The sequence below is a fragment of the Triplophysa rosa genome, linkage group LG18 (assembly GCF_024868665.1).
Source record: "Triplophysa rosa linkage group LG18, Trosa_1v2, whole genome shotgun sequence".
NCBI classification, from domain to species: domain Eukaryota; kingdom Metazoa; phylum Chordata; class Actinopteri; order Cypriniformes; family Nemacheilidae; genus Triplophysa; species Triplophysa rosa.
The window spans coordinates 22,805,735-22,831,116 of record NC_079907.1 but is presented as its reverse complement, the minus strand read 5'-3'; the positions used below and the strand labels follow the sequence as shown (position 1 = coordinate 22,831,116).

Below are 25,382 nucleotides of genomic sequence, written 5' to 3'. Positions count from 1 at the left end.
CATGTACGGAAGTTAAGTGACTTCTTGTTAACTGTAAAAACTGGGCTATTCCGCCTCATCATGTCATGTCTTTCTTGATCTAGTGGCAGGATCATGACAGAGCCTCATGTTTTGTGTGGAGAGAGACATGTTATTGTTGGTTATGACGTAACATGCGCTCTCTCTGGTCTCGTCTATGTCCCCGCCCCCTCGTTTCCTCATTATTGACTGTTAATGATTTCATGCCCCGCACCTGTTCGTGTGCATGGGGGGAAAAGGTATGTCACGATATGCACACGAGGACGGACCCAGACGCAGACAGCGGATAAAGGGGTAACACACAACTTTAATAAAGCCAAATAAAAACCCACAATGAGGTAAAACAAAACGAGTAACCAGGAACATGAACTAACTACATATGACTCAACAGTAAAGACTTTTATATAGAGCAACATTTAGCAAAGCCTAAGACTGATTCTTAAGTGCTGACTTAAGTGTTATAAACTAAGGACTACAATGATGTATACCCTTGACTTCATCCCTCGACACAGCATGACATCATGTATTTGTGATTGAATTAAGACAAAAAATACAAATATTGTATTTTTTTCTATTTATTTTATTATTTTTGTATTTGCATTTATTTTAAAGCTGCTATCCATAACTTATTGGGTAAAATACAGTTAGTGGGCAGGTACAGTTTAACATCAGTTGACTTCAACCCACAGGAAGCTAAGTACATAAAGTAACATGAAATTTTATACACTGCTCAAAAACATTAATGGAACACTTAATCATCACAGTATAACACCAAGTCAGTTAACCTTCAGGCATATCAATCAACTCAGTAAGGAAGCATAAGTGATTGTCAATCATTTTCACTTGCTCTTCGTGCAAATAAAAGTGACTACAAGTACACTAAAGAGGCAGCAGCAAGGGTGGTCTGGGGATGAATATCCTCAGAGGGTTGCGCAGACCTCCACATGCTATACCGGGATGAAATATTACAGAAATATCGTCAGACCTTATGCTGGTGCACAGGGTCCTCCTTGTGCATGATAATGCCCAGTCTCGTGTGGCCAGAGTCTGTAGGCAGTTTCTGAATGATGAAGGCTCAATGCCAATGACTGGCCCTCACATTCGCCACACCTAAATCCAAAGAGAACCTCTGGGATCTTGCGTATCCAAAGCCATCAAGTAGCACCATGGACTGTCCAAGAGCTCACTTATGCTCTGATCCAAGTCTAGGAGGAGGTCCCCCAGGTACACCGTCTGTCATCTCATCAGGGCTATACCCAGACATTGTCGGGAGTGCATACAGGCATGTGGGGCCATGCACATTACTGACTAACATTTTGTGTTGCTGTGATGAAATTCAAACAAGTTGAATCAGTCTGGATTTCCATTTTTTTGCTGTGATTTTACTCTGATTCCTGCCCTAAATGTTGATGATTTTGCCTTTCATTGACCATTGTCACATTATTTTGTGTTCACTAGATTTTGCAAAGTATATAAGTGAAGAGTTTTAACTTGAATATTTAGTTTATCGACACAGTAAGTGATTCAAGTGTGCCTTTAAAAAAAAATTGAGCAGGTTAAAAAGAAATCAAGATGTGGCAATTACATTTTATAACACTGTATACTGTATAGCTAAGATGAAATAATTATTTATTCCACATAGTCATTATATAACCGTAAACACTTTATCTTATTATTGAATTATTAAATGGAATTATTTACAGCCATGGAATTGATCCTTACTCTGCCTATAACAGTTTAGTGTCAATAACAATGTACTGTATATGGAAGCTGTTTTTTATTAATAAATCAAAATGTCACTTCAAGTTAAGGTGTTATTACCTTACTGAAAGGTGCAAACTGTGTAGTAATTTCGCCTACCCTAATTTATTTCATATGTGAAAATTGAAATGGAAATTAAAAGGCATTTTCATTTTGTATGGTTCACAGTTATGGTCTGTAAAGATGTTTGTTTTTTTAATGCATTCTGAGTGATATGCCTGTTTCTTAAACAATCTGATGTGCAGGCAGTGCAAGCATTGATATTCCTGTTCTGTGTATGCTGATATCTGGGGAAGCGGCTATGATGGAGGTAAGCAGAATATAGTTTCACAAAACAACTTTCTCTCCACCATGTAGCCTTATTAAATTATGATTTCCTTGTTTCCTTTGATTTCCTTGTTAAAATGCCTTTACCATGTGTCTTCCTATCAGGCATTAGATATTTCGCTGAAGAATGCAATGCCATGGTTGGTCTTGGCTGGTTCGGGGGGTCTTGCCAACCTTGTGAGCGACATTGTGGAGAATGTGCAATCTGCTCCGATGCCTCCACCTGGGGAAGCAGAGGAGGATGTGACTCCTAACATGGAACTTAAAGAGCGAATGGCAGAGAAAGTGAAGAAGCATTTTCCTTCAGAACATGATACAGACAAACTTGTAGACAAGGTACAGTTTTTAGTTTTTATTTCACCAGCTATGGTATCAAACACCTAAACGTGCTAAAACAGTTAGTAAACTAGTTGATTTGTCAAAAACTTCTGTAACAGTTAAATGATTAAACTTAAATGGCCATCAACACAACGTTTGTTAAAACTAGTGGGGAGTGATTATTATTACAGAGGAAATAAAAAGTAAATAATCACTTGAGTTGGTTTTCAAAGAGATTTATTTTTTAAAAACCTGAAAGTCTCATCTTATATGTCCATCCTTTACATTATTTGTCCATGGTAATACCTGCCGTTTAATCTTTAGGAAAAACAAACAGCAACATCTAAAAAAACTGGTTTTATGTGGTAAAAAAGCTGATGAAGATTTTGATATGCTTGATTTTTTACATCAATACTTTCAAGCTAAATTGGGTTAAGAATTGTGGAAATTATTGAAAGCTATGTCGAATGGTCTAGTTCATTTAATGGGATGTCATTTGCAGAGATTGAGGAATTTTTAGGATGAAGAGTATTTACAACCCAAAAGTGTAGTATTAAAATGATAAGAAGTGTTTATATCAAGAAAACGAAATCTTGATAAATCTTGAAAATAATACTTACTAGTAAAAATAATAACTGGAAAAAAGCAAGCTCTTAGCTTATAAATATTGTATCCCTAACAAAGTTAAAATATATCTGCTAAGCAGCGATGACGAACACAAGCCATCAGCGCAACCGCCACCCCAGTGGCATCAGGAAAGCGGTGCCCAGCTGGCACATGCATTTACAGTAACCCTCTGGCAAACTAGTTTTAAGGGTTACAGCAATGAAAGGGTTACACTATAACATCAAGTTTATTATTATTATTATCTATATTACCAGTACAATACATGTTGACTTATTCTATTTTTTGAAGCCATATGTAAAATGCATCATCACATTATGTGTATGTTTGTTTCTTTGTAAGTCTAACTACTGCAGACAGCAGAAAGAGGATTTGGCTTCAAATATTTCTTATCACTGCACCAATTTGATCGATTATTGAATTTAACTGTTAAGTAGATTTTGTTGCCTGCCTGTCTAGCAACGTTTGTATATACATAAAATAAGCGTTTGTCTTTTCAAAAGTTCTGTCGCGTTTCATGAAGTTCATTGAGTTGGCTCCTGTGATTTCGGTTAAACGTCTTCAAATCTTGTCACGTGATTTCCAGTAAGGGAACATAGGGAGCATCGATGGGAATTTTTGGTGCATTGTGGGAATTTTTAGAGAACAAACTTTTTTTCACTGCTCATGCGCAGAGTAACAAATAAGTAGGAAGACATACAAAACACAAATTCAAATATTTAAAGAACTAATTGACAGTAATCTTGCTTTTCACATTATACATCCTTTTAAACACATTTCACATTTTATTTCAATCTTGTTAAAGTGTCCGTTACTTAGCTTTTGAAATGTCCATGACCATTTTATATTAGAAAAAGTAGTCTTAATTGTTTGAGGCATATAAAGCAGTCCATTTCACAGATACGACATGACTTGTCAACAGGCTTTTCCAAGATATTGGTTTTGGTTTTAACCATCACGTGTCGTTCAAGTCCTTGTTTATCAGGAAACACCTTGTCAGGATCGTGAGGGAGAGAACCCAGATGCAGGCAGCGGGATGAAGGGGTTAACAGAGATTTTATTTAAACACTAAACAGAAACAAAACACCCACGAGGGGGTAACGAAGACAGGACTAATACTAAAAAACAGAAACCAAAATACTTCCCACGTGGGGGCAAAACGAAAATCAAGAACAGCAAAAACTAAACTAAAGAACACGACCAAACGTCTTACACAGAACACGGCAGGGTAAAACACAAAACTCACAGTCCACGGACAAGGCAAGAAACAGGTAAGCACGGGATACAAAGACATAGAACGCAAGTACATACACAATCCACGAGCATAGGACAAAGAAACATGAGGGCATTTTAAAGGCAAGACAAACGAGGGATAATGACACAGGGCAGGTGGGAAACATTAGACACGGCAGGGAAGCAATACATGAAACGAGAGGGGCGGGGCCAGTGACAAGACACGAGAAAGCACATGAGATGTCAAAACATAAACAACTCATGGCTTTCTCACATAAAACCTAAGGGCTCCGTCCCGATCCTGCCACACGACTAGAAATACAGAACCAAGAAGGCAGGACCATGACACACCTTCATTCGTCCTAAGAGCCATACATTTCTTGGTGAGGAGTCGTCTATTATTAGAACAACAACTATCACTTAAAGTTTTTTTTCTTACTTGTGTCCATGTTTGACACTCCTGGAGTAAAGGTAAATATTCACGCACCCATCGCTTCCAGAATAGGTCAGCAAGGTACTAAATTTGCTTTTATTTGCAGCGTGCATACATGTAGCCTTTCTTGAAAAGTCCAGGAGGTAATGCTAGTTGCATTTTTAGTAACCACAAGTGATTAGGGATCAATGGTCCCAGATCTGTGGGATCATTTGAAGCAATGGTAAGTGGTCTGTCATTTATTATTGCTTCACCTCACATAAGAAAGTATGCAAGCACTCATCATTAAGTGTGTGTTCTTTTAAGATAGCCCTTAGGATTTTTTGACTGATCTTATCTGCCTCTCCCAAATGCCACCAAAGTGCGTTCCAGCAGGTGGGTTGAATATCCACTGTATTCCTCTTTGCATTAGAGTGTCTCTTATGATGCCAGTCTTGTTGGCAACAAATGTTTTGAAACAAAGTCTTTCATTTTTAATGTATCTCAAAACAGTTGTACTGTCAGTCCAAAATATGGATTCAAGCAATTTGAGTTCCAGTTCCTCTTTTTGTCCACATTTGTCAATGTTTACAGCCACAACAGCTGCAGTCCACTCCATACGTGGAATGGTGGTCTGCTTTAATGGTGTTACACGAGACTTCCCCATCATAAAGGCACAACTTGCGAGCCCATCAGTGTTTACTAATCTGAGGTAAGAAACAACTCCATAGCCCAGTTCACTTGCTTCTGAGAAATGATGAAGTTGCGCTGTTGCTGTAACTCCAAAATCCACTGGCTTAACGTATCTTGTCACACTGAAGTCAGCTAATTGTTCCAGCCCTGCAGTCCTGCTGCATCAGAGTTTTTGCTGGCAGTATAACAGGGGCGAGAAAATTCAAAGGGTAGTAGATGGCACTAGTGACTGACAGGATTCCGTGTCTGGTTGAAGGTCTTTTTTAATGTTCAAACGGGCCCAGGTCATGCCCCTACTTAAGAAACACACATTGGACCCCTCTACTACTACCGACAGTTACAGACCTGTCTCTCTCCCATTTATTGCAAAAACACTTGAAAGGGCAGCTTTCAACTAGGTGTCTTCCTACCTTTCCCAGAATAAACTACTGGATGACAAGCAGTCTGACTTCAAAACAAACCACTCCACTGAGACCGCACTGCTATCGGTCACAGAAGCACTGCGGCTAGCCAAGGCGGAATCTAAATCCTCGGTCCTGATTCTGCTAGACCTATCTGCAGCGTTTGACACTGTCAATCACCAGATACTGCTAGCAACCCTGTCATCTCTAGGAATCTCAGGCTCTCCTCTCCGCTGGTTCAAATCCTACCTCTCTGGCAGATCCTTCAGGGTGTCATGGAGGGGCTCGCTGTCCACTGCTCACCACATGATCACTGGGGTCCCTCGGGGATCGGTGCTTGGACCGTTGCTTTTTTCCATCGACACGACATCCTTGGGACCCATCATACACATGGGCACATGGCTTCTCGTATCACTGTTACGCTGACGACACCCAGATCTACATCTCATTTCACCCAGACGATACCACTGTAGCAGCTCGCATTACAGCCTGCCTAGAAGACATCTCAGCTTGGATGAAAGAACATAACCTCCAGCTGAACCCGGCCAAGACAGAACTACTCGTGTTTTCGGCACACCCCATGGTGCAACACGATCTCACCATCCAACTTAGCAATACCACAATCACTCCTTCCAAAACAGCCAGGAGCCTCGGAGTCATATTTGATGAACAGCTGTCCTTCAATGATCACATTGCAAAGACAACGCGGTCATGCCGATATGCCTTACTCAACATTGGAAGTTACACCCTATCTCACTGAGCATGCGGCACAACTCCTTGTCCAGGCCCTGGTAATCTCAAAGTTGGACTACAGCAATGCTCTCCTTGCTGGTCTTCCTTCAAAGGCTATCAAACCACTCCAGCTGGTTCAGAACGCAGCAGCACGCCTCGTCTTCCAACAGCCCAAAAGGGCTCATGTGACGCCCCTCTTCATTTCTCTCCACTGGCTACCGGTTGAAGCCCATATCAGATTCAAGTCACTAATGCTTGACTACAGGACTATCACTGGATCTGCACCGGCATACTTTCACACCCTCCTACACCCCATCAAGAACCCTGCGTTCAGCAAACGAGCGGCGTCTTGTATTGCTTTCTCATAAGAACAGTAAATCGCTTTCCCGCTCATTCTCCTTCACAACTCCTTCCTGGTGGAACATTCTTCCTAACTCAGTCCGGTCAACCACATCTCTCACAACATTCAAAAACTACTTAAAACCCATCTCTTCTGTGAATACTTGACAGACAAATGAAAAAATAAATAAAATAAATAAACCTAGCACTCAACAGGTAGTGGTCTAGCTTTTGTTGAAACTAGTAACTTTGTATTAGCACCTATTGTATTATTGCTCCTGTATGACATATCGCTTATTGCTCCCTGAACTCTTTGTAAGTAGCTTTGGATAAAAGCATCTGCTAAATGACTAAATGTAAATGTAATGTTAATGTTCACACCACAACACTCCCAATGCTCTCTTTGCTGGAAGCTCATAATATAACATAAAAATGAAATCCTCCACTATTACAAAGCTCTGTGAGATCATGGTACAAGGCAATTGCTTGAGCATGGCTTGGCACAGACTTTAAACAGTCATCTACATAAATCACATCTGCTTCAACAGATGACTTACTGTTTTTTTCTGCTGTTCTTCGGAGTGCAAAATTAGCAACACTCGGAGGTGACTTTGCCCCGAAGAGGAGGACAACCATTTTGTACTCCGCTAACTCCTGGTTTACATCTCCGTCTCGCCACCACAGGAAGTGCAACAAGTCTGTGTCATTTTCTGGAATTCTTGATAATACCTCATCTCGACATCTGCCATAATGGCCACTGTCTCTGGCCTCAAACGAGTAAGCACCCCAATGAGAGGGTTTGTCAAATCTGGGCCTTGTAGTCAAATATGTGCTGACTGCTTAATTTTTGTTCAGCATGTCATTAATAAAGCTTGTATACTCTTCAGGAAAGCTTATAGTAAATAACTTGCAATCCACACACACCTGAACAGAGCTGACTTAATAGATGTCGTGATTCTGCCTCATCTTGTCATGTCTTTCTTGATCTTGTGGCAGGATCCCTTGTTTTATGTGGAGAGAGGCATTTTGGCTCTGTTGGCCTTCCATAGCCTCTCTCTCTCCGGTGTCGCGTCTCTGTTCCCGCCCTTTCGTCTCCTTAGTTACATTGTTAATTAGTTCATGCCCCGCACCTGTCCCTTCTTGATTTTCTCCTTTATATAGCCCTCATGTTTCATTGTCCTGTGTTCGGTCATTGTGTTAGCTGTGTGTATTGATGCTGTGCCTTTAGGATGTATCCTTGTATTCATGTTGTGCTTACTGTCTCCTCATGCTTGTGTTCCTGTTGTGGATTCCCCGGTCCCGTCTTAGTAAGTGTTGAGTTTAGTTCATGTCTATTGTTGGTTAGTCTAGTGTTTAGTTAGTCTTTGTCTCTGTTTATCCGTTGTTACTGTTTTACCCCCACGTGGGTTCTTGTTTCGTGTTTTATCATTTAAATAAAGTCTTGTGTTAACCCCTTCATCCCCGCTGCCTGCAATTGGGTTCTTCCCCACCTGTTTCATGACAGAATGAACCAGCCAATCCAGGACCCAGCAGACAAGAGGGATCGTGCGGGGTGGTTGATGCCACCGGGTTCCCCTCCAGGGTTGAGGCCACGGACTTCCCTCTAGGGTTGAGGCCGTCGGACTCCCTGTCGGGGCCGCCGGGCTCCCTTCCAGGGTCGAGACCACCGGGCTCCCTTCCAAGGTCGAGACCGCCGAGCTCCCTTCCAGGGTCGAGGCCGCCGGGTTCCCATCCAGGGTCGAGGCCGCCGGGCTCCCTTCCAGGGTCGAGGCCATCGGATTCCCCTCCAGGGTAGAGGCCGTCAGTGTCCTGTCCTGCCACAGATCCCTGCCGGCTTCCCAGCTGGTACCCAGGCCGGTCGAGTCAACACCTTGTCTTTGTGTTGTTCCTGTTCCACCGGTGATCCAGCCGGTGTCCTTGTTTGCTGCCCAGCTGCCAGAGAGCGCTGCCCAGCTGTCGGAGAATGCTGCCCAGCCGCCAGAGAGCACTGCCCAGCCACCAACTTCCCGCCCCGTCTCGTCGACATCCAGGCCTGCCCAGCCGGTGATAGACGGCCTCCCAGCCCGTGTGTCAGCCGGCAACCCAGTCCATGTGTCGGCCGGCAATCCTCGTTGCTCATTATTAGTTATTGCCCCGCACCTGTTACCTCTTGATTTATCCCCTTTATAATGCCCTTGTGTTTTCTGTCCCGTGCTGGTTCATTAAGTGCATGTGTGTGTCACTCGTTGCTTGTGGTGAGTTCAGGTCTTGTCAGTGTAGTCTAGTCTTTTGTAGTTATGTCATATGTTATCTTTAGTCTTGTTAGGTTTAGTTAGTCCGTGTTCCTGTTACCTGTCTCGTTATACCCTTGTTTGTTATTTTACCCCCACGTGGGTCTTTGTTTTGTAGTTTTATTATTAAAAGTCTGTTAACCCCTTACCCGCTGTCTGCACCTGGGTCCTCTGTCCTTGCACCTCACCGTTCATGACAAATAGATACATTTTAATAAATACTTATAAAAACTTTACAGTTACACAACAGTCACAGTAGTCAATGCAATATATGAAATGGGGTATGGTTCTATCGTAAAACTTATCTGACACAAAATGTTTCATGCTGGCAAAGTTGATTGATCAGCTTGGTCATCTGCATCATATTTGGGCTCAAACTCACACGGTACCGATGACATTACCACCTGTCAATATGCTTTGGAAGCTGATGTTCAGAATATGGTAAGGGCCGTAATAATTCCACCACATTCTTGAGGTATTTGGCCAATCACAACGCACTGGGCAGCTGGTGAATCACCGCACACCGTGCTTTTTAGAATGAGTTTTGTAAAAATCGAGGCGTTTTAGAAAGGCGTGGCAGAGAAGAGCAACACTAATGTACAGTATGTAAAAGATAATGTGTTTTTTTGAACAGTACACCGCGTTAACACATTGTATTACACCAAATAAAAACAATAATGTTCGTTTTAAGCTAAGTAAAGTACCTTTACACTTATATATATATATATATAAAGGTAGGCTATATTTTTATTTTACCCCTAATGTTTTAAAGGACCCATGAATTAAAACCACAATTTTAACCCGAGATTTTGTTATATAAGAGGGAATTGTATTCAAGCGAACATCCTGTAAGTGTCAGAACTGAAAACGCCCTTGTTACTGAAATAACAACTGTTATTGACACCAGGCCCAGAGAATGGCAGATCTTAGAATGCACCTTTCATCATTGATAGGTTGAACACCGCCTCCACAGAAGAATATCAATGACTACTTCTCTAGCCCCGCCCACTGGTTCGCGCATGACAATTCTGAAGTAACACAAGTCGAGCGGAACCAGATAGAGCGAGCAAGCGATAAACATGCCGTTAAAGATTGTAAAATATTGTGCAGTCAGTGCCTGGTTGTGGAAGAACACAGTCGCTGCATAACCTTCCTTCGGATTCCGACATTAGTAATGCGTGGTTGAAGTTTATTTTTAAAGACGCTCCAGCTCACGTGGATATAACATTGAGCGTTTGTTCGATTCATTTCAAAACGGATTCTTTGTATAATGTGGTAGGCTATATGAGACTAGTTTTTACTGCACTTATGCTTTTTGTTGTCCTTATGTTGTTTCAATTGCTGCTATTGTTTACCTCATTTGTAAGGCGCTTTGGATAAAAGCGTCTGCTAAATGTAAATGAAATTGTAAGAGGCAGTCTTGATAAGCAGTCAGCAACACTGTTCAATGTAACAGGTCTGTATTGAACATTGTAATCAAATATTAAGCGTGCAGACCATCAGGCAACTTGTAGTCCAGCTCGACTATTCCCTTACTACTCGTCAGAGGAGCTGTAAGAGCTTAATGGTCAGTGTGTAATAGGAATTTTCATCCCCACAGCCACGTACGCCATTTCTCTGCTGCCCAGACACATGACAGTGCTCCCATCTCGACAATGGAGTATTTTAGTTCAGCATCAGTGAAAATCAGCGAAAGCCTATGTCATCCAGCCACTTCAGAGCAGCATTAAACTATCTGTGTAAATACATGTTTTCATGGTTATGCCATCTTAGATTTGGTTTCTGTGCTGCCTTTGGTGTGTAAAGAAGCCTAAAGACTAAAGGCTCCTGGTAGTCTAGGGCCCCTGGGCACTGGCCCTGTTGACCCGGTCCATAATACATCTATGTTCCCACAGATTATTACTGACCTCTCTTTTAACTTGACGTTAATACTTCTTGACATAAATGCAGACATTTAGTCATTATTTCAGTTTTAATTATTGGATGCAGTTGAAAAAGTCACGAGTAATCCCAACTTTTTTCAAGTTTTTCATGTAAGAGTTTATCTAACATATTTTGTAACCTACTTATAATAATGAGAAACACTTTACCTTTTGCAAAATTCATGAGATACAAAAATCAACCATGTTTTTGGAATATGCCAGTTGCTACATTTTTTATTGGGCACTGATAGATGTCTTTTTCTGTTTTCTTTTTGTTCTTGATAGCTGTTTAGCATCTACCAGAGCAAGGATCTTATCTCCATTTATCATGCAGAGCAGGAGGGAGCAGATGATTTTGACACTGTTTTACTAAAAACTCTTGTTCAAGGTAAAGTCACTCATCCACAGTAACAATAAATATAGCTGCAAGTAGCAAATATGGGGTCAAGCTAAACAAGGCACAAAATGACATATATGTGGACATTTCTGCTAATGAGTTTTTGAAAATCCGATCTAAAAACAAGTAAAGGCACTTTTATAATATAAGTGCTTATAACTCTTGACCACTAGGTGGTGCTGTCACCCAGCTTTGTGAGGTGAACAAGATATGACAGTGATGAAACATAGAGAGTTTTGTGTCAATATGCAAAAGTTTGGTGAAGATACAGCATCAAATCCACCCGGACCCTGCTGCCCATATAAAATATAGACCCGAACCCGTGCGGGTCCCGGGTCGGGTCGCGGGTCCTCCCTAAAGACCTCTACTACATACTAAATTTCATGCAAATCAGACGAACGCTCTAGGAGGAGTTTGAAAAGTACATTTGACGAAAAATTCTAAATGGTGGAAAAATGTTCATGACGGAAATTGATGTCATAGGTGCATTCGAGTCATCATGAGCAAAGTTACGAGCCAAAGTGTATGTGAATCTTTGGTCTGTTGATGGTGCTAGAGGGTTTAAGTTAGAGACTTTGACATGTCATATTTGACATGGTAACATATGAGAGTGGCCTCTATTTGTGTGCAGAATTTCACAACTTTCCCATGTATGTTTCTATGCAAGGGAAGTTAGGTAGTTCGTGGACAAAAGCCCATTCATAAAAGTTGCCATTGTACCAATAGTCACACGAAGGGTTCGTATTAACGTGAAATGTGAAAATTTTCTGAATGTAAAGCCTCATACACCGTAAAAACTGCAGTATTTTGGTGGCAATCACATTAAAACCCTAGAAAGAGTATCGCAAAACCGAAAGTTGTCTAGCTCAATGAGATCTATATGTGTATTGAAATTCATATGTATATGAGCAAGTATGTATGAGATATGCAGAAACAAATCCATTCGCAATTTAGCATCTTCAATGTCTTGGCCATCATGTTGACCAAGTTTTTCAATCACATGAATCATCTAGGAGACGTATTTAAAAATTCTCCACATACAATGGTCAAAAAATCCACTTTTGTGAGTAACACACTTTCTGTTGCCAGTTGGTGGGGCTATGACTAAGAGACGCCATAGTCACATCAATTTGATCAGACATCATGACTAAACATGCGGCTGAAGTTTGATGGCAATCGCATGAATGAGTATTTAAAAGTTCACAGCATGCAAAGTCCAAAATGGCCGACTTCCTGTTGGGTGAAGCTAATTGGTGTCAGTGCGAAAGTTGTTCAGGTTGAGGAGAGTGAAGTTTCGAACATGTGCAAACATGTATGTTTGATCTGTGCACCAAGATTTTTTTTGCATTCCAGTGGGCGTAACAGAGTCCTTCTGCCACGGTTGTGTGCCAACCTTTGCCCGGGCCTCATGGCTGACGACTCTGATGCGTGTGCCAATGTTCAAGAGTTTTTGAGCATGTTATGGCCCCCAAAATGCCCCTAATTGACAAAGTAAATATAGCTGCGACGACGGGCCCAAGCCATCAGAGCAACCGCCACCATAGTGGCATCAGTAAAACAGTGCACAGGGGGCACATGCATTTACAGTAACCCTCTGGCAGTCTAGTTTTAAGGGTTATAACAATGAAAGGGTTACACTATTACGTTATTAAGTGTGTGAAACACAGACACACAGAGGTAGAGTGAGATTAGCTGTCAGTTGGAGACTGTTTACCAGTTGAGCCAGAAGATTCAGCAACATTGAAAAAGAAAAATGAAAGCGGCAGTCTGGAAGTTTGGCCTCTTTGTCGCCATCTCAGTTTGAAACATAAAACTGCACTTATATGCAGAGTTATATGCAAAGAAAAATGATAGTTCTTTTTAGGGTTGTGCTTTGGCACTGCTGCTCTGCATGGATTTATCCGAGCTTTGTGTTCACCGCATAAGAGCGCATGGGTACATCAGTGTGGCAGTAAAATATGACTGTGTCTTTACCAGACGCAAGACGTTTAGAAAAACATTACTAACATAGATTTGATTGTAGCTTGTTAGTTATCGCGTCACGCCTGGAGGAAAAGATCACCTACCTTTCATCCTACAAGTCATATATCTGAAAAATGTCACCTGATAAAGTAATATATCTTCCTCTTTTGGTTTAGACTAAATGAAAACAAAGATTCAAAAAAATAAATCACGACATTGACGTCCTACCTGTTTAGAGGATAAAGCCATCACTGGCTTCCTTTTAGATGCTGGAGTTAACTCTCAAAATCCCTGTCGATATTAACTTTTGCTTTAGCATGGAGCTGTCACTGTTAACTAGTGGCTTGGGCCCTAATAATAAGAATAAATCAATAGGGCGATCAATAGGGCCATTTGCCCCTTATGGCTTGGGCCCTAATAAACGGAGCAAAAACAAGAAGGCTCGGGCCCGAATAAATGGAGAAAAAAAGAAGGGCTCCGCAGAATCCCACAGAAGCGAGTGGGATTAGTAAATTACAATTTATGTCCAATTGTTGCCTCTTAATATTATCTCTGAAAACACCAGTAGTTGTATAAAATACCAATAGTGCCTCTGAATATTTACTTATTTATCGTTTCATTCTTAACATCATTCCAGTATCTAAGGCTATATTCATGGCGAGAACTAGTCAATCTATACACAAGTCTGTTCTATACACAAGTCGATCCAAGTCAGGTCAAGTCAGGGGAGGGACAATTTGGAATCCTCAACCAACCTATCCTGCATGTCTTTGGGTACTCCGGTTTCCTCCATTGCCCACAGTAAACCCATGCTGACACAGGGAGAACATGCTAACTCCACACAGAAAGGCCTCCCATCCTAGCCAGGGCTTGAACCAGGGACCTTCTTGCTGTGATGCAACAGTGCTAACCACCAAGTCACTCTGCCGCCCCTGTGCCTCTTCAATCTAAGACCTTGGTGTTTGGTGGACATTTCGTCTTTGATATGTCATTTTTGCTTTGTGTATTTATGCTAGCAAGTAAACATCGTGTCTCAGGGACTACTAATCCTTATGCTGATGAGTTGAAGCTGGCTGTAACTTGGAACAGAGTGGATATTGCCAAGAGTGAACTCTTCAAAGGAAACATCCTGTGGAAGGTAAAGGATTGTGACAGAAAATAATTAGTCATACATTGAAACATTTAAAAACTATTTGTACACTGATGCATTATAATCTACATGAGTGATTGATAAATTATTGTTTTTAATGACTTATTAATGAAAGTTATTATACAGTGTAAAACTATGGTTAACTGGGTACTTTTAATTTTCTACACAGTATGAAGACCTAGAGGACTCCATAACTGATGCACTGAAAAACAATAAACCACAGTTTCTACGTCTCTTTATTGATAATGGTCTGAATATTTTGGAATACCTAACTTACGGCAGATTGGAGGACCTTTACAACTCCATCTCTGAAAACTGTCTGGCCAACTCACTGCTTCAGCATCTCCTAGGATTCCGTCTGAACGAGGCCAACCCCAATCAACAATGCAAAATTAGTCTTTATGAGGTAAGGATTTAAGAATGAAGAGTAGGCTTTGTAGACTATTTTCCTTGCCAAAACCCATTTTCTACAGCAAATCTTCCAATTCTGACCACTTTTTAGTCCGAAGGCAGTACAACACTTCAGTGCTACCTGAAGGGCCACAACAGAAACGAATAAAAAACACAAATAGTGTACACTATGCAATCAAAAGATTTGGATTTCTTGGTCATCCTTGAAATACTCCTCTTATTGGCATGTACAATGGTGTTACCTGTCCTTACAAAAAAGTCCAATGACTATACTGTCTCATTGTAGAAGACGTTATCACTTCTCCTTTGTCCTCGTATCAAAAGTTCTGACCTTAAAATAGTGCAGTAAAGGGCAAACATTTAGATTTATTTTACTTTTTTCTTTCCCAATCCATGTTGTTTTATTTTTTGCAATCTTGAGCAGGAAGATTGCTCCCTCGAGGATAACATGAATGAATTCCTGAGTCTGCATACCAGACCTCCTTCCCGGACGACTGCCTGTGTACTTTACTCTACACAGGACTACGTGACAACTTATCATGGCGCAGTTGTGCAGGAGGGATCGTTGAGGGTGCAATCTTTAATGCCATCATTGTATGAATGAAAACCTGCATCACTGATATCACTACTACTGATGTATCTACAAGATTATTTTTATTAGGCTTTGAAAAATTTTACAAAAAAAGAGTGTCTAACAGGTGGGAAATATACAAAAATTGAAAGTTCTCAACTCATCAAGACATCAACTCAAGTTTATTTATATAGCGCTTTTTACAATTTTCATTGTTACAAACCAGCTGTACATGAAACATAATGTAGGGCTTTATAGGAAATCTGTAAGATTTTAAAGTTGATGCATTGCTTAATACGTAACCAGTGCAATTTTGATAGGACCGGGCTAAGATGCTCATGCTTTTTTGTTTGTGTAAGAACTCGAGCTGCTGCGTTTTGAACTAGCTTGAGTTTTTGTAATAAGCTTACAGGGCAACCACCTAATAGTGCGTCACAGTAATCTGATCTTGACGCCATGATTGTATGAATTAGCTTTTCTGCATCTGATAGTGATAGCATATGACTTGAGGTGTAAAACTTACTATAGAACTACAAGCAGAATTTAGAAATTGTCTTCAAATCAGAGGTAACAGTTCCATTAATATTAAGTTGATGAATAGTATTATAATTAGCATGTTGATTTTCTAAGCGAAAAAAACAAGACAAATTTTGTTCACACTCCTCAAGTGTAATGTTGTTGTCCCAAAACATGAAACTGAGAGCAAGATCTAAGTTCAGCCAAAGTATTTAATAAAGTAAACGTGAACAATAATCAATGACATGAAACAATAACTGGACAACATGACTAGACAACACATTACGTACATTCAATAACCAACCCTAGACACATGAAACACCATGGTATACTGTATATACACACAAGGACTAAAGACTAACAAGGCACACCTGATGACAATGAAACAATAAGGGCAGGGCTACTCAAAAGACTACAAAGACCACGGACAATGACTACAACTAACATTTCAAAATAAAAGACATGACAGACCCACACATAACCATGACAGAACCCCCCTTCTAAGGGCGGATTCCAGACACCCTTAAATGACACAAGAGGTCTGGAAGCCAGGGAGGCGCAGGCCGGTAATGTGGTGTCCCGCTACGTGCCTTTTGGACTGCAGGCCATAATTTAGCTCAGATCTCCTTAACAGCGGGCGAAAGGTCTTTGTTGAATCTGAGGCCCTTCTCACGCAAAAAGGAATAGTTTTTCGCTGCGGCCCAGACTGCATCCCGGTACGTTCTTGATGAGAAGCGTGATATGACCCTTCTTGGTTTTGATACACCTGTATTCCTTTTTCCTAGACGATAAACAATGTCAATGGCCTCCGCGAGTTTGTTCTGTTCTTGGGGAAGTATGGCTTGACAGATCTGAATGGTCTTCGTTCTAACATCCACAGCCGACTCCCGATAGTCTATGCAATTTCAGATTCCATCTTCTCAAATAATTCTCCAACTCTGTGATTCTGACTTTAAGTTGAACAACCTCCTTCTCCTCTTTCTTCATTCCTTTCTCCACCTTATCAACTCGATTCTTTTTTTATCTCTCTACAAGCAAAATCGATTGTTAACTTTAGGCCCTCTATTTTCATGGTATTTTCACCTACCATTTTCTCAACGGCATCCGATCTGGCGTTGATAAATTTCGAGAGTGCATCAACAATGTCCGAGTTAAATAGATAATCTGCAGAAGCATCGTTCAGGAGAACCTTTTTAGCTAGAGTCTTGCAAGGTGAAGCAAGATAGGAGGGGTAATCATCGTCAGAAGCAATTAAAGATAACGGGCCTGCAGGATTTGCGTACTTATGACAACCAGCCATGAGGGGATTTGTCGAACCTGTTGCAACAGCCTGTTTAGCAGCCTTCATCACTCTCTTTTTCTGCCGTGAAGACCTGAGAATGGGCAGGAATTTTTACTGATAGCGTCCTGTTTCTGCTCAGAAAATTATTGAAGTCAGTCCCTAAATATTAAAATATTGGTGCAAACGCTCAGTAAAACACATGCGGTCAGGTCGCCATCTTGGCTTGGCCCCAGGAAGTCGATAGTAAAGCCAGTGCAGCAGCTCAGAGAGTGATCAGCACGCGGTTATCTGTATTATGCGTTTTAGTGTTTGTACTTAAATTACTTTCTTATTTTGTTAGTATAGTTAGTATATTAGTATTAATTTATGGGATGAATTTCATCTCAGAATGATTAACAAATGCATGCACAGTCATCTGTGAACGTGATACAAGTTATACTTGTATTTTACTATTCACAAACAAATGCCGTATGGTTTGAATCTGTGAAATTTAGATCGTAATAAACATGAGGCGATTTGTACAAATAGAGACAGATTTGTGAATACAATGTTTTATTTTGTGTTCATGTATAATAATTTTGCGCATACCAATGAGAAGTTGTGCATTTGTGTATCCTGCAGCGCGCGTCCATTCATCCTGTTCTGTGCATTCGGATTTTGCAATGTTCTTTTATGCGGTTTTGCATTGGACAATCCACACACAAACAACCTCAGATCCACGCACAACCGTGCATAAACTACGGCCTATCTCACGGAGCGATGCAGAGGTTTGCGGCAGAGGTTGCGCTAGACTTTTTCATTGTCAGTCATTTTGACGAACAGGCTCATAAAAAATCCGTCATAATCTATTTTTACCCGTCACTATGGCTTAACACTGACTGGCTAGATGAAAAGCAGGAAGCATGCTCTAAGAGTAAGCTGGATGAGCGCTTCCTGCAGAACTGGGTGTAACCTCAGCATTGGGGCTTTCGTTTTATCTGTCCTGCACATTGAGATGGCTAGGTCATGGAATAAGCCGTTGTCATACAGAATATCAATTAACTCAATCTCTAGTTTATCGTCTGTCTTGGTTTACAAAGAGAATGGCTATGCAGTGATGCCACAGCTGGAAGGTACACTAGCGTCGTTCACCCATCGCTGCAACTTTCTCAATGTCTGCTGCGTCTTGGTTAGATGTTCCCGGACTAATGGCATGACCCTGTCGATGCGTTCCTTATCTCGCAGACGTGCTCTATTACGGAGCAGTGGGGCACGGGCTGTTGCTCCCAGGCTTCCCTCGCCAGATCCAGTAGTCCGCGGGGTTGCCGTCCGAAGAGGAGCTCAAAGGGGGTGAAGCCAGTTGACGCTTGAGGGACCTCTCTTATCCCAAAGAGGACGTAGGGGAGCATGAGGTCCCAGTCGCGCATGTCCACGGCCGCGACCCGTTGTAGAATCTGTTTCAGGGTCTGGTTAAAGCGCTCGACGATGCCATGGGTCTGGTATACGGAGGTCCTCAACTGCTTTACCTTCAGGAGCTTGCAGAGGTCAGCCATTAGCTGGGACATAAACGGGGTCCCCTGGTCGGTCAGAATCTCGGCGGGTATACCAACCCAGCTGGAATTTTATTATGTTAATTGTTAAGTAATTTCACCGAGCTGAAATCAACATCGATTCAGTGGTATGCAAGCAAACCATTTGCGTCGATTTCGTGTTGAATACGTGTTGATCACTAACGTCGTTTCACCCAACTGAAACCAACATCGATTCAATGTTAGATAAGTGAACCAATTGCGTCGATTTTCGGTTAGTTTTGAATGGCGTGACTGACGTTGATTCAACATTAACCCGATGAGAAAAACGATGCCGGATCGATGTCAGAGATCAACATCGTTTTGATATCGTGAGAGATGTTGATTCTACATTGATTCAACGGCTGTTTGCTATCTGGTTATGGATCATGAAAACACAGCAAAATAAAAATAGTGCAGCATAAAAAACAAGAACAAAAGCTTTTCGTCTCTCCTACACTATGGGTCTCCTTCAGTAAGTTTTTTTGTCTCTCTCACTGATGACTACTTACTGTATATTTTGGCCACCCACCCCACTATGTATAGGGATATATTAAGCCACAGTAATCCACACGCAAATAACAATAAAACATCGAAAGAAAGGAGTTGAAAATAATAATAAATTAAGAATTACATATAAGAAAATAAAACTGAGGCCTTTAAACACAAATCTGCTGTATCTGAATCCTTTCCCCAGGTGTCTCAGCTGCTGGAGAATCTGTTAGGGGAGGTTTGCTTGCCCTTCTATACATCAGTACTTGATCTGGACACAGAATCTTCCAAAAGTAAATCTTTCAAGGTACCAGACCTCACTTGTAGTTTATAGATACTTTCACACGCTTTCATATGTTCACTCTAGCTCGCCACATGCAAATGCCATTTATACATTTATCTTAATTGTGTACCCTCTTGTTTTTAACTACTACCATTTAGAAAGCATGCAAGTTCTTGCGGGGGTCTTGCATTTATCGATCGAGGCAGTGCAGGCACCCCTGGTTATGTTTGTTTATTTGGGCAGTGCTGCAAAACCGCATTGAGATGGCTATCTTTTTCTGGGAAATGGTAATGTGATCTACTAAAGATTTGTCATTAAACCAATGTATTACATGGCTTGTCAGTACAATACAATCTACATTCTCTCCTTCTGTTAGTGTGGAGAGTCAGTTCTGACTGCACTGGGAGGTTGCAAACTCTTGAGAGAGCTGTCTAAATTGGAGATCGAGACAGAAGCCAAGCTTTCCATTAAGGATTTGGCACTGAAGTTTGAGTATATGGCTCATGGTAAGAAATATTTTGACACATTTTATGGAACCTATAATTAAAACAATGGTTGACCCTAAAGTGAAAATTTGATCATTATTGTTGATTTATACATACATGTTGTCATTGTGTCAATGCAAAACAAGGAATACAAACTCTGCCAATTTTAAAACAAACTAGACAACACCTAATTCAACACTGATTTAAACATTACCTGTGAATAACAACTTCAAGTTTGGGTTTGTTCCTCATACAAAGTTACTACAAAATACTGTCATTATGGATTATGTCATAAACCCTATTCGGACGGGATTAGTTTTACATGGGCAGGTGGATTAATGGCCAGTTTGAATGGGACAAAAAAACTCAGGAAAACTACCAGAGGTGGGAGGGGTAACTCGATTTATGTCACCTCCCTGTCGTCATGTGTGTATTATGTTGCTTACTGATATCATGGATATCAGGATATTTTGTGACCCTGGACCACAAAACCAGTCATAAGTAGCACGGGTATACACTCACCTAAAGGATTATTAGGAACACCTGTTCAATTTCTCATTAATGCAATTATCTAATCAACCAATCACATGGCAGTTGCTTCAATGCATTTAGGGGTGTGGTCCTCGTCAAGACAATCTCCTGAACTCCAAACTGAATGTCAGAATGGGAAAGAAAGGTGATTTAAGCAATTTTGAGCGTGGCATGGTTGTTGGTGCCAGACGGGCCGGTCTGAGTATTTCACAATCTGCTCAGTTACTGGGATTTTCACGCACAACCATTTCTAGGGTTTACAAAGAATGGTGTGAAAAGGGAAAAACATCCAGTATGCGGCAGTCCTGTGGGCGAAAATGCCTTGTTGATGCTAGAGGTCAGAGGAGAATGGGCCGACTGATTCAAGCTGATAGAAGAGCAACTTTGACTGAAATAACCACTCGTTACAACCGAGGTATGCAGCAAAGCATTTGTGAAGCCACAACACGCACAACCTTGAGGCAGATGGGCTACAACAGCAGAAGACCCCACCGGGTACCACTCATCTCCACTACAAATAGGAAAAAGAGGCTACAATTTGCACGAGCTCACCAAAATTGGACAGTTGAAGACTGGAAAAATGTTGCCTGGTCTGATGAGTCTCGATTTCTGTTGAGACATTCAAATGGTAGAGTCAGAATTTGGCGTAAACAGAATGAGAACATGGATCCATCATGCCTTGTTACCACTGTGCAGGCTGGTGGTGGTGGTGTAATGGTGTGGGGGATGTTTTCTTGGCACACTTTAGGCCCCTTAGTGCCAATTGGGCATCGTTTAAATGCCACGGCCTACCTGAGCATTGTTTCTGACCATGTCCATCCCTTTATGACCACCATGTACCCATCCTCTAATGGCTACTTCCAGCAGGATAATGCACCATGTCACAAAGCTCGAATCATTTCAAATTGGTTTCTTGAACATGACAATGAGTTCACTGTACTAGAATGGCCCCCACAGTCACCAGATCTCAACCCGATAGAACATCTTTGGGATGTGGTGGAACGGGAGCTTCGTGCCCTGGATGTGCATCCCACAAATCTCCATCAACTGCAAGATGCTATCCTATCAATATGGGCCAACATTTCTAAAGAATGCTTTCAGCACCTTGTTGAATCAATGCCACGTAGAATTAAGGCAGTTCTGAAGGCGAAAGGGGGTCAAACACCGTATTAGTATGGTGTTCCTAATAATCCTTTAGGTGAGTGTATATGTAACACTAGCCAACAATAACAACGCCACCTGCTGTACAACAGTACAAACACCAATTACCATAATAACTCATCTTTGGCAGGGAATGGTTGATTTTTAAATGATGAGATAACTCGTCAATGGCGGAACAACAGAGGAACAACCAGGGGAAAATAGTAACTTTATTCCTCTGTTGTCCGACATCGACCACAAAATAAGACCAAGCCAGACCCACACAGCCCCAACAAATGAAATGCCCCCAAACCACAACCAACAAGCCCCCCCCACAAACACCCACCCAACAACCTCCAATCAAAGTCACTGAGTGCATCTATTTTTACCGATACTTGACAAATAAGTATGTGAATGTGTCCTATGGTGTGACTGCAAAAATAGAAAAAATAGCATTAGAGAGATTTATCTTCATTGTTTTTTTATAATATAAAAATATATAGATAAGTATGTTTGTCAACTACCCTTACATGCCTAAAGGTATTTAACCATGTAATGGTTTGAATCTCTCTTCTGTTCTTTCATTATTGACAGATGTGTTTAGCATATGCTATCAAACCAAAGCAAGCAATTCCTTTAAGCTTTTGATCCGGAAGTCTCTGCTGTGGGGTAATGCCACCTGTCTGAAGATGGCCATGGTGGCTGATGCCCGACTTTTCTTCAGCCATGATGGAGTGCAGGTCTGTTTTGTTTATCTATTTGGTACAAGGTCAGTATATATTTTTTAATTGTGTTGTCTTTAGTCCCTGCTATCTCAGATCTGGTGGGGTGACATGGAAAGAGGCACTGAGGCATGGAAAGTCACCCTGACTATGATCTTTCCTCCGCTTTGCTGCACAAACTTCATCAAATTCAGGTCAGCGTTTTCCATGTATGCATTTACTAAAAGTTCCTATATGCTCTCAAAGTCACTTTGCATAAAAGCATCTGCGAAATATATATTGAACTGTACGTGTATGTCCCACAGGAAAGTGGAGAATGTAGAAGAGATGAAACCATCACTGGTGGCACATCCAACTTCTGAAGCAGACTGTCACTATGGAGAGACTGTCTTTTCTTTCTCCGACATAAAACACCAGTACATTACCTTTCATTTGATATGTAATATAAAATAAGGTTTTTGTAAATAAACATGCCTTTATGTGTTACCCTTTTACTGTATTTTGCAGTGATGCTGAGCAAGAGGACTCAAATAATATCAGACATCCAACAAAAGGTTAGATTTTATTATGTTTTCGACATTGATTTTGATTGTTTATATCATCGTTCTTCAAAAGCTATATTTACAATATGCATTTACCTTCTAGTTTTAAAGTCTGGGTAAAGTGACGCTAAAATATGTGTTCTGAATTTGTCACACAACAGAAAGTGTGTTGTTAACCACCCAGACAAATTTGAATGGAGAAAAACACATCCAAGTAAATCAAATAAGTTATCAAAAACTTGGAAAAATAAGCAAGACTCTCTGCTCTCAAACGCTGGGGGTGTGTCTGCTGTTGGCGCTGAAGCCACGCCCACTCGCAGCGCTCAACCTGAGTCCCCAGGCTATATGTGAAGATTTTTATGTGAGGATTTGAATTCAAACACGCAATATTCATCAATAGATAATCACTGAAGCACGTCGCAATCACCTGCAGTGATCCTCCTCCTGTTCGCATTATTCGTTATTCCCCATCTGCGTTACCGTTTGCTTGTTATTTGGTGTGAGATTTGTTTAGTTGGGCAGTGTAAGCGTGTGCGTGAGAGCTTACAACCCTGAGCTCATGATTGAGCAGACGCCTGATGCCAGGCGCTCTAGTGATAGGGGCGGGGCCATGCATGCTCGGATGCTCCATTGCGTCATCGGGCCCCCGTTTTAGCCCCGTCAAAAAATCCTGAACAAAGAATTGGTGAAAAACTGTTTAAGGATTTAACTCCACAATTCAGTACTACGTACTTCTGAGTCTTTGTAATGCGTTTCAGCAATACAGTTCTAAGATCTATAATGTGTTTAGAAACAATTCTCAGAATTCTCTTTACCCGGATTTTAACCATGAACATTCTGGGGACAAAATCTTAAATCGTTGTAACGAGGTTCAATGAAGTGAAGGAAGGAGACAGGGTCGGCGTGGCGGGAACTCGTAGCTTTTATTTTAAACTTCAAAATATAGGGACGCTCACAGCGCATCCCACTCACAAATCAAAAATGACAAACAAGTCACAATATACAGTACGGTCGTTGTATCGAACAGCTTCTCGACGTTTCGCACGAGTTCCCAGCCAGACTCTCTCTCGACCATTCCTCCGGTTGTGGTGGCTTTATCCCTCTCCCCACCAATTACTGGAACGAGACACCACGGGTGTTTATCTTAAGCACTTGACCTACGTAGGTAGGCACCGCTCTTCTCCTGCCTCCCTCTCTCGTTGCAGACTTCGCTGAGCCACGCCTCCTCGCCACGATCGTCTTAAATACATAAGTTTCTCTTTAAATTAATTTATAAACCACTTTAGTATTATATTTAACATATTATATTGGTGTATTTCTAACCACTCTGTGATGTCAGCCCCAATCTATATAAGCACCCATAGAACATAGGAGAAATTATAATCGATACAGACACAATAGGGGTCTTTGCCGCAATCAAACGCAGTTTAAACTGAAAATCACACTCCAATCTTTGTTATCGTTGCAGAATTATAGCGCAAAATCCATTTTCATAATGACAGTAGATAAAAGCTTCTCCTGCTGCTGGTTCAGCGTACGATCCAATGCATTGTATTTGAGGAAAGAAAAAACCTTTCTTGCCGTATGGGTTGGAGAACAGGTTAATATTTTTTTCTTGAGCAGGATGCAAGAAATGAAGAGTTTTCCTGTTTGTTCCTATCTGTAATCAGGTACACCTGTTGTCACTAGGAACAGGAAGAAGCAACCCTTTGTGATTACGCGCTGGAAGCAGTTCTGGTACGCCCCTGTCACCTCCTTTGTCGGCAATGTTCTGATGTACTTCCTCTTTCTGTTCCTGTACGCCTATGTGTTATTGGTTGACTTCAAGCCTCCTCCCCCTGATGGCCCTGCGGTGTCAGAGTATGTGCTGTATTTCTGGGTGTTCACTATCGTGTGCGAGGAGATTCGAGAGGTAAAATCATACTTTGTGTTTTCACAAACTTTCATTAAAACTTTGAATTTCCTATTAATTTTCTTTAGACAATAACTAAAGTGATCAACACAAGGCTACTTAAATATTAAAATATGCATAATAAGTGTAATAGAGTACATGAGTGTACATCTCTTAAAATAATACAAATTGTGATAAATTCAGGTTTAATTTCATAACCTATTATTTTAATTCCTCTTGTCCTTCACTGCTAGACGCTCATTGTTGGAAGCAAGACAATTGGCCAGAGGCTGATGCTGTATGCTCAGGATGTGTGGAATAAGTTTGATGTCCTTGCCATCTCCCTCTTTATTGCTGGTTTGTGCTGCAGGTAATATCACTTCACAGTCATTTCTGCCTCTAGAGTAGTA

General features: G+C 41.2%; 1 protein-coding gene across 6 annotated transcripts in view; it reads left to right on the top strand.

The window, feature by feature from the left end:
* LOC130569626 (transient receptor potential cation channel subfamily M member 4-like) overlaps positions 1 to 25,382 on the top strand; it is a 51,573-nt gene that overhangs the window by 14,782 nt on the left and 11,409 nt on the right. For all 6 annotated transcript variants that reach the window (XM_057359377.1, XM_057359379.1, XM_057359378.1 and 3 more), the window contains 14 exons: positions 2,025 to 2,089; positions 2,212 to 2,442; positions 11,336 to 11,438; positions 14,426 to 14,547; positions 14,729 to 14,965; positions 19,584 to 19,685; positions 19,820 to 19,948; positions 20,038 to 20,167; positions 22,412 to 22,557; positions 22,621 to 22,733; positions 22,845 to 22,955; positions 23,047 to 23,093; positions 24,752 to 24,993; positions 25,227 to 25,342. In XM_057359377.1, the coding sequence (XP_057215360.1) occupies positions 2,025 to 2,089; positions 2,212 to 2,442; positions 11,336 to 11,438; positions 14,426 to 14,547; positions 14,729 to 14,965; positions 19,584 to 19,685; positions 19,820 to 19,948; positions 20,038 to 20,167; positions 22,412 to 22,557; positions 22,621 to 22,733; positions 22,845 to 22,955; positions 23,047 to 23,093; positions 24,752 to 24,993; positions 25,227 to 25,342 (1,894 nt within the window). The remainder of the gene's footprint in view (positions 1 to 2,024; positions 2,090 to 2,211; positions 2,443 to 11,335; positions 11,439 to 14,425; positions 14,548 to 14,728; positions 14,966 to 19,583; positions 19,686 to 19,819; positions 19,949 to 20,037; positions 20,168 to 22,411; positions 22,558 to 22,620; positions 22,734 to 22,844; positions 22,956 to 23,046; positions 23,094 to 24,751; positions 24,994 to 25,226; positions 25,343 to 25,382) is intronic.